The sequence below is a fragment of the Wyeomyia smithii genome, chromosome 1, assembly GCF_029784165.1.
Source record: "Wyeomyia smithii strain HCP4-BCI-WySm-NY-G18 chromosome 1, ASM2978416v1, whole genome shotgun sequence".
In the NCBI taxonomy this organism is placed as follows: Eukaryota; Metazoa; Arthropoda; class Insecta; order Diptera; family Culicidae; genus Wyeomyia; species Wyeomyia smithii.
Genome location: NC_073694.1, coordinates 51,339,138 through 51,348,592, shown reverse-complemented (window position 1 = coordinate 51,348,592; position 9,455 = coordinate 51,339,138). Strand labels below are relative to the sequence as shown.

At 43.3% G+C, this 9,455-nt stretch overlaps 1 protein-coding gene across 1 annotated transcript; it reads left to right on the top strand.

Annotated features, from left to right (window-relative positions):
• Positions 1-1,956: 1,956 nt before the first annotated feature.
• LOC129718081 (uncharacterized) lies at positions 1,957-5,304 on the top strand. Its single transcript, XM_055668495.1, has 4 exons — positions 1,957-2,249; positions 2,420-2,537; positions 2,600-3,520; positions 3,579-5,304. Exons 1-4 carry the CDS (start codon positions 2,140-2,142, stop codon positions 4,905-4,907), a joined length of 2,478 nt encoding a protein of 825 aa, XP_055524470.1. The 5' UTR covers positions 1,957-2,139; the 3' UTR covers positions 4,908-5,304.
• The last annotated feature ends 4,151 nt before the right edge of the window (positions 5,305-9,455 follow it).

Below are 9,455 nucleotides of genomic sequence, written 5' to 3'. Positions count from 1 at the left end.
TCGAGGAAAAATTACTATCTATGAACGATCAACACTTATTTACTAGAAATTTGATTTAGATCAAAACGGGTTCTTTTGAGTATCATAAGTTATTGGTAAAAAGAGTTGCAAGTTTTCTCAATGAGCATTCATTAAGTTTTCGTTTTTGTTTCTCGGTGCGCGGTTTTGATTTTGTTTCTCGCACACAGAGAAAGAAACAAACTTGTCGCTATCGTGAAAAACAACAAAACAATTAGAAATGCTCTAAATCACAACTGAAGAAGTTAAGATATTTTCCTGTCACTCGCCCAAACCTTGATAACAAGTACCGAAAAACGTGTGATTGAGCTCTTGCTATATTGAGTTATTGAACCAAACGTTTTTTTTTTCAAATACATGAAGTTATATGCTGGGCTGGAACTAACCTAGCATGAGTTTTATCGATTAAATGTCAAACAATTTTCAAATTTAAAATTTTCGGTTGAATCGTTCTGGGCTCCAATTTCAGATAGTTTCGTAAAGTTTGCTTTTTGCTTAGATAGGAAAATTTTACCAATTCGCTCAATTAAATGATTGTCTTGGTAGTGCAGCAAACAAAGGGTTGATTCGAATATGTATGAAATGACAGCGATTAAATAAAAGATATCCATTCTTTTAGTATATATTATTATTTATAACGTTTTAACGTCTCAGCATCCAGAAATGCACTGTTAGATAAAATTGCAGCAAATACTAGAGTTGCAATTCTCTCTATTATTTGTTTTAATGGAATATAAGAATACCGTAGTCCAACGTCATGCGGTCGTGTCTTGAATACCACCCTCCTACTTTTTTTGTTTTTCTGACTTCTCCGGACTTTTCATAGAGAGCAGAATGAAAAATATTCGGCAAAACACTTAATTCCTGTTGCAAAATCAAGGGGAAAATTGCTTGTTTTCAAGAAAAGCTTAATTTCACGTTACCACGATCAACCAAATAAACAAAATAATAATAAAAAGAAATACCTCACTGCATTTTCGACTATTGCGTGAGATTTTAAAATTTGGAATATAATTTTCAGATTTTACGCACATTTTTAGCCACTGTCGATAAGGTTCTGCATTCTTGGGAAATCGATAAAATTATACGACCAAACTCTTGGCATTTCATTCAAATTCTTTTTTGCTTTTTTTTGTCGCAACAAAAACAAAATTGTGTCCACAATATTTCACTTTTACTCCTTTTACTTACTCAATGATTGGGCCGAACACCACCTGTTTAGCAACACGGCAAGCTGAACCCCTTTTGAATATTGTCACACACGCGTGCTGTCAAAATCAGCCAATCACGTTTGGAGCAAAAAACCTGGAGCAAACCGAGGTATCATCTTGGCCACTCTTCTCTTAGATTCACTCCGCCAGACTACATAGCAGGGATACCAAATGTGCAGATTTGTCTGCAAAACGCAGATTTTTGGAGTCCGTGTGCAGATATTCATTGATTTGCAAATGTTTGCAGTTTTTCCACGGTTTCTGCAGATTTCAACAGACAGTTGCCTGACTTTTGCCTGCGTTACAGACTTTTGCCTGCGTTTGTTATAGAATTTTGCCTGCGCGAGTAAAATTTTTTCGGATCACGGATAGAATTGTTTCAGATTTCGAACAAGTTTTTCCGGTTTTCCGAGCAGTTGCAGACATTTTTCAAAAACATCTGGCATCTCTGCTACATAGTCTCTATATTCACTATGTGGCGGAGTGGATTCGGGAACCACTTTAAACTATTATAACGGGAACCAGTCGTTTATAATCTCCATTGACTGGTTTCCGTTATAACTGTTTAAATGGATTCCCGAATCCACTCCGCCAGACTAGTAGAATATACAGTGACTGATATAATAAATATCTATATCCTATTATCGTTGTAGCGTCTTTTGCGAATGACTCCTTAGACAGTGACATTCAACTTCTATTATTGTACATTTCTTGCAGTTTTATGAATGCTATTTATGTAGAAAAAACGGAACGCGCGACTTTTGCCAGAGTAAATTTTTTAGTTTATAAAATACGGTTGAAATCGCGATAATTTGAAGCAAAAAAGTGAGCTATACAATTGGTACTCGTTACAAATCGTTCCTAAATAGTGATTTCGTCTAAGTATGAGCTAATTTATGTTTACCTGCGAATGATTGTAAAAATGCTAACATTCAATGGTTTCGCCGGCACGGTTCTACCGATTTTGGCAATTGCCTTCGTAACGGCAATTGCGTTAGTTAATTTGTTTATTAGTTTGAGGTGAGTTATTTCTTTCACATAAAACAAAAGATGTTCTACAGTGGAAAGCAAGTTAAAAATTAACCGAATGCAGATGGTTCGAATGAAGATCATAACCTAAAATTGTCATTTCCAAAGATCGACAGGTTTAAAATTGTGAAATAATGTAATTTGACTTTATTTTCCAACAGAAAACGATTTCCCGTATGGGTTAACTGCTGGTTCTGCAATCAAGACAGCAAGGTTCCTTATGACAGCAGCAATTCCTGGGTTTGTCCTAGTTGCACTCAATACAATGGATTTACGGAAGTGCGTTGAGCAAAATTTTATGAAAGCCCTTGGATTGAACTGACAAGTAATTTTCATTGTAGGATGGTGACTACAACCGCGAAATTCCGGAACAGTACCAGTGTCGATCAAACCCCCACGCAAACATCACGGATGACGACAAAATCAACTATTCTGTGCCCTACAATGGCTTGTGCTTTGGTTGTAATCGTAATCAAGAGCTGAAGATTCATCAGCTGGCGTCGTTCGTCCCGGAGGTTGAGGAAAATTACGACATCGAGGTGGAAGAATATCAACGCCAGCTAGAGCAAACTTACAAGCTGTGCTCACGGTGCGAGCGGGTGCTAAATCGAACGCTGAACGAAGTCAAGCGAAACATTTTGGGTTCGAAGCTGGCCCAGATCGGAACCAAAGGTCTAAAGGTTTTTGATTTGCATATGGCAGCTAGCGACAAGCAAAGTGCCATCCGGAAGCAACAGATGGTGGCGAATATTAGTCTGTGGATGATCATCGCTCTGTTGATTATAAAACTATTTCAGCATTTGGGGCAAATTGAGCTAAACAAGGAACGTTTGGAATTCATATTCAGTTCCACTGTGTCCCAAACGGTGCTCATTGCTGTGTCATACTTTGTGGCGTTTAAACATACTCTGGCGTCTATCTGGGACGGTATTTGGAATCAAGCCGCCCTTGCCGATAAGATTGAACAATTAAATTATCTGAAGAAAACCTTTTTAAATCGGGTTTTTGAAATTTCTGATAGTGCGGACGATATTTGCGAGTCGTTGACTGATACGCCGGAAGCGATTGCAGCTGTTACACAACCCAATGCTCTTTCCAATTTAGCACTCATTGCGTTGGCTGGCATGTTGTTAGGTGCCAAGTCCTACATCGGACCGTCGAAACCGGTTGTTTTGATGCTATGTGGAGTGCTTGAATCGCTACTACAAGCCGGTTCATTGCAGCAGTTATTGACAGAGGATGTAACTCGTGGAATGTTTGAGGTAGGAATACACAGATTGTTAAATTTTTTAGCCATTAAACACGTATTCTTTATTTTAGATTATTCTGTCTTTAATCGCACTCGTGACGGCCATTGCATGTATTGGTCGAACGGCACCAAAGATACAATCATCCGATAACCTCAATTCCAGCTTTCACAAGATCTATTCTCAGGAAACAGCTGAGTGTGACTATTCGGATGCTTCGGAACATCAGCAGCAACAACATCAATCTTCCATCAACAACGACATTAGCTATAGATCCTTAGACACAACCAAATCGATTAGTCCTTCCGTTCTGACGTCGCCATCCATGCGGCCATTCTTCCAGAACTCATTTGCTACGCAGACGTCTCCCAAATCCCGTTTCGGTGGATCGATCTTAGGTGCGAATCGCCTGAATACAACGCTACAGGAGCAATCACCCCCGATTCGCACTCCCAGCAGACAAAATTACTTTATGCAGGAAAGCTCGCTACTGAAGACACCGTCGTTTTCGGTGGATAATTTTACCACTGCTATCGGAAATCGACCGGAATTTAGTTCACAAAAATTCCACGGTTTCTCCATGAGCGCTCTCAACACCGCAACCTTGCAAGACGATCGCTTTGGTGAGGATATTGACCGGCTCAGTATCAGTGGTAGACTGTCTGTGTCCCGGAAGGATCTTTCCATGATCAATAACCCGTTCGCTACGCATCACGTCGATCACGACGACAGTTTCTCTTTGCGTAATCGTAAGTTCACAATTTCCCCACCGAAACTTTGCGCTATTGCTGAGTCTGGCAGTAGCTGGATAGCCGGTGGATACTGGGGTGTGTCACCGCAGAAAAATCCCGACGGAGCAAACCCATCCAGCTTTATCCAACAGCCACCGTTCATGTCGCGAACTTCTTCACAAAGTTCTGGATTCGAATCTCAACCAACGCGTCGTCCAACACCGGAAGAACAAGCCCCAGCCGAGTTAGATCGGTCGTCTCTATTTTCCGAACCGGTGCCCATTTCCAGCCAGTCCGTTGCGAATGGTTTCCAACATCGCCTCAATCAATCGATTAACCTTCCCGTGGCGGCGCCATCACCAGTTCCTTCTTTCATATCATTCGCTGGGGGCAGCAACAAAATGAACAGCGGTCACAGCCTATTCGGCGAACGCAATCTCTTTCAGTCTAATCCAACTTCGATGGCAAGACCCACGATGCCGTTTCCGCTACAACAGTCACAAATGCCACCGGTAATTCGTGGTAGTGGAGCTCCAGCTCCATCCAGCTTTGTTCCGTTTTCCCAGCCGGTCGCACCATCCCCTAATCACCGTCGTAGTTTGCTAAACTTGAGCAAGCTGAGCGAATTACCCGAAATAAGTCAGAATCTTGGTTCCCAGGAAGAAAACTAAAGTGTAAAATTAGGTGAGTTATAGTTCCGTTCGTTCGATTAATTGTTTTTAGATTACGTAAATAGTTTTAGATCTTTTTTTCGCAGTTAGGTTTACCCTTTAACGTTTCATTTTTGTGTGATATATTTTGACTGATCAAAAAATGAATGTTTCTCTTGTTTTCGAAGAAGAATTTTACTGCCCACTGCTTGTAGCATCATAGCGATATGTTAGGTTTTGTTAGAACGCAATACAACTCAGCGATTCAAAAGTCACAACTAGAGAAAGTAAAAGATAAACAGTCACTGCCCTAACTGAAAGCATTTTTAGGGATATAGGGAATGAAGTCAGACAGTTAAATAGAAAATGATGTTAGTGGAAGAATGTAATAAATCGATTTAATGATATTTTTTGCTAAGTTTGGTGTAAGAATTTACTTAGAAAAACGAAAGAATAGTAATACATACCCAAGTATGTCCCATTGCGATTTCTATCAGCGAAAAACATTTGAATCACCCTTAGTGCAGTTAAAGGAGCTCCGGGTAGAGTAAACATATCAAATCTCGAATATTTCGTTGAGAGTTTGTACAAACTTCATAGTCACCTTATCCTTATCAAACATCGAAAATAACAGATAAACATAGAATATGTGTTTTTTTTGCGTACAATAGTTACAACTTTTTTCTGAATGAAAGCGCATTGAGTCATTGTTTTTGTGCAAATATTTGTAGTCAAGACTACTAACCAGCACAAATCATCAGAGGTTAGTAAATTTTACAATAATTTTCTCGAGATATTGAGGTATTTTCCATCATACGCACTGTGCGGATTAGGAGTCAGTTTTTCCCCAGCGCAGAAACAAGAACTGGTTGAACATATCCTCGGTTTCGAAGCCAGATTATATGACTTGGCCCTAGAGGATGTTTGGTGATTTGCTCACGGGATGGCGGAGAAAAACAGTTTGAAGCACAACTTCAACCCCGAATTGAAAATGACAGGACGATTTTGGCTGGATGGCCCTCTAAAACGAAACCTTAAAGTGTCATTCGGGAAACTGAAAATGACTTCTTCTGCTCGGGCTGAAGGTTTTAACTGATCGTCAGTTGACGCATTCTTCGGCATACTTCAACTCATCCTTGATGATAAGAAGCGGTAATGGCGGACAGTGCACGCAGCTCATTTTAACGTTTTCGGTAGGTCAGGTAATTTTCAATCGCTGCAACGGAGTGAAAAACAATTGTCTCGACAGCGAATCGCCGAATGAAGGACCTTCGGTTTCACTACTGATCCTTGGTTCACCTAGCAGGGAAGAGGAGAGTCCGACGGACTGTCTTCCCGATCCAGTGTCGCAGACGAATGACAAAGAGAAACCTGTGTCATCTCGTGCTGCTGTCAAATGGGTCTCCCCATCGCAACGGCGGCGCCTGAAGAGACTGCTAAGCCAAGGCCACTCTCGCGTGGAGGCCGCTAGCTTAGTACATCAATCAGTCGACCAGACTGACCGCTTAGGTCAAGTCGCAAACAAGCGACAACGATCGACTGATGCAGCGTCGCCAAACACGAGCACTAAGCGCCCGAGGTTCAAAAAATCTCGGGACTTGGCATGCGCGGAGCCTCCTGCACCGCGTCAAATGTCAAGGGTAACGTACAGCTGCTGGAGCAAAAAAGCCTGTCGATCACATCCAGCTTCCTGACAGCTAAAAACCCCCGAACAGCTAAAAACTTCGTGGCGCCATCCTGGACTGCATTGCGAACCAGGGACCATCCACCATCAGGCCTAAGTTCAGGAGCTGCCGACTAAAAACGGCCTTCTAAAACTTGACTGTACCGATAGCGACACAGACAGATGGCTGGAGACTATGGCGTCTGCTCTCAAATCGTGGGGAGGTGCACACCTTCGTGTATTTCACACAAGGGACCTGCCAAAGGCACTACGATTTGTCGGGTACTTCCAGGACAGTGTGGACACCACGAACGAGAGAATTCTCCGTCTACTCCAAAACCAGAACGACGGTTTCTCTACACGCGAGTATGCCATCGCAACGTCACTGGAAAGACCGTCGAACTGACCAACAGTCTGCGCACCAAATAGCGGCACAAAGCTTCCTGCTGAACTTTAAGTATGGCAAAGCACGCATGCGGCAGGTTGGCAGAAAGTTTTCGAACACAGGCGTGAAGGGCTCTGTTGCAAAGACAGGAAAGGTACGCTAGGAGACTCCATCAGGGAGTGCACCGCAATCCAGCGACAGCGAAGAAAGTTTCGCCGAAAAATCGAAAGAGGAGTAAGTGTGAGCATCTGAGCAGTCGCAACCCTAGGCGCTTCAATCCGCCATAACGTGGAAGTCGTACTTCTGTCGCCTGCCGTCTGCTGCAGACAACCCAACCCAGCGTCTCCGCTGATGGTAACCGTCCGCCAATCGGAACTCCACAAGTTTCGATGTAGAACGCACCGTCTACTAAAAGTGGCCAGCATACGCTGCGTCCAGGTGAACCTCCACCATGCAAAGATCGCTTCTAGTGTTCTTTGCGGGAGGTTCACCAAAGATCAGCTATCGCACTGATTCAAGACCCCTGGAGCCACGCGTCAAACCCTAGGACTGAAATTCTGTTGAACAGAAATATTACATTTGTTCCCATTACAGAATTCATCCAACGGGTTTTGGTTGCCATTGCGGTGGAAGTCCAGACGATCAACGGCACTCAGAAAATAGCCGTTGTCTCCGCTTACTTCCCGTAGGACATGGACGATATACCGCCATCCGAAGTTACAGCGCTTGTGTGTGTTGATCCAGAGTCCGATTCTGTAAGGACATTCAGACTCTGCCTGAGGCTACGCGACTGCAAAAAGCGATGTCCAAAGATCACACGAATGGTCTTAAGCAATTAAAAAGGGGAGACGAAAGTATGACTGTCACTACCAAAGAATCGCTTGATGTTCTTATGAACACTCACTTTCCTGGCTCGACAGTGAACACCGGGTCGAACATTGAGGAGCATCAAAGCCTCGAATCAAGACGCATGACGTCACGTGACTCCGCAGTGCTTGTTCGTCGACTGTTCACGGACACTTCTATCAACTGGCCACTAAGCTCTTTTGAGTATTCTACCAATCTTCCTGCAAAACTCGGACGGAGTCATCATGTCCGAACTCATCAACTTTTTTCGAGCCAGCTTTACTATAGGATACATCCCGGTCAGTTGGCGGAACGTTAAGGTGGCCGGGCAAAAAAGATAGAAAATTGCCAAAGGCTTTTAGACCTATAGGTCTGACGTCAACGCTTTTCAAGTTGATGGAGAAAATTGTGGGTCACTACATCCGCAGCGAGTTTCTGAAGAATTTGCCCTTGCATAAGCATCATTGTGCCTATCAAATGGGTGAATCTACAGAAACCGCTTTGAATTGCTTAGTGACGAAGCGGTCTGCGCTTTTATTGACTTTGAGGGAGCTTTCGATATCACGTCCTTTGCATCAATTCACAGGGCTTTACAAAACAGAGGAGTCGATAATACTACAATGAGCTGGATTCAAGCAATGCTTTCGAGCAGGAAGATCACAGCTGCATTGGGAGATACGTCTGTCACAGTTGAGGCAGTAAAAGGGTGTCCTCAGAGAGGAGTTCTCTCTCCACTGCTATGGTCACTGGTGGTAGACGCTCTTCTCACTAAGTTTTCGCAGCTAGGCTACGAAGTCATTGGTTATGCCGATGATGTAGTCCTTATTGTTTGGGAAAAATGTGATGCAACTCTTTCTAGTCGAATACAAACGGCTCTGAACACCACCTCCCAGTGGTGCTTAGAAGAAGGGCTGAACATTAACCCAACTAAATCAGTCATTATACCCTTCACCAAGCGAAGGGTGCATTCAATCACTCCTCCACTATTAAATGGGGTAAGACTGAGCTTCGCCAATGAGACCAAATACCTTGGAATCATTCTGGATGAAAAGCTGAACTGGACTGCTCAACCAAACAACACTATCAAGAAGGCAATTGCAGCTATCTGGGCTTGCTTGAACCATGATTAGCACTCTGGTCTTACATCACCATTGCTTGGCCACGTATAACCTACGCAGCCCTTGTATGGTGGCCCAAGGTAGATGAAACGATAGCCCAGGCGAAACTTACCAAAGTTCAACGATTGGCCTAGCTTTCAGTTACCAGTGCCCTGCGCACAACGCCGATTGCAGCCATGGAAACCATACTCAGCTTACTGTCTCTACATCTTCATGGTAGGCAGGCAGGGCTTGGCGCACTAACGCTGGGAGGAAATACAACGATGCTTGAAGATTCCAGATTCTACTCGGGACTGCCGTTAGGTTTCGGGGAGAAGGGCAGGTCTGCTAAGTGCACCTAAGCATCTTGAAAGAGTTCAAGCTGACACCTTTAGTATCAACAGTCTCGGACTGGATGGAAGAGAAGCCAAACATGAACGTTCCATTTAGGGTGATTGCCACAGATCACTTAATGTGGAACAATGGTTGGCCGAGTCTTCCATCGGGCACCATCCGTTTCACGGATCAACGGACTACTACCAGGCGACCAAAGCTTTTTTTTTACTTCCTCCACGAAG

Bases quoted from the DNA above. Each gene is read 5' to 3' on its own strand.
- LOC129718081 (XM_055668495.1), top strand. From the start codon at position 2,140: ATGATTGTAAAAATGCTAACATTCAATGGTTTCGCCGGCACGGTTCTA. The intron at 2,250-2,419 runs GTGAGTTATTTC...ATTTTCCAACAG, and splicing joins AATTTGTTTATTAGTTTGAG to AAAACGATTTCCCGTATGGG. The intron at 3,521-3,578 runs GTAGGAATACAC...TCTTTATTTTAG, and splicing joins TAACTCGTGGAATGTTTGAG to ATTATTCTGTCTTTAATCGC.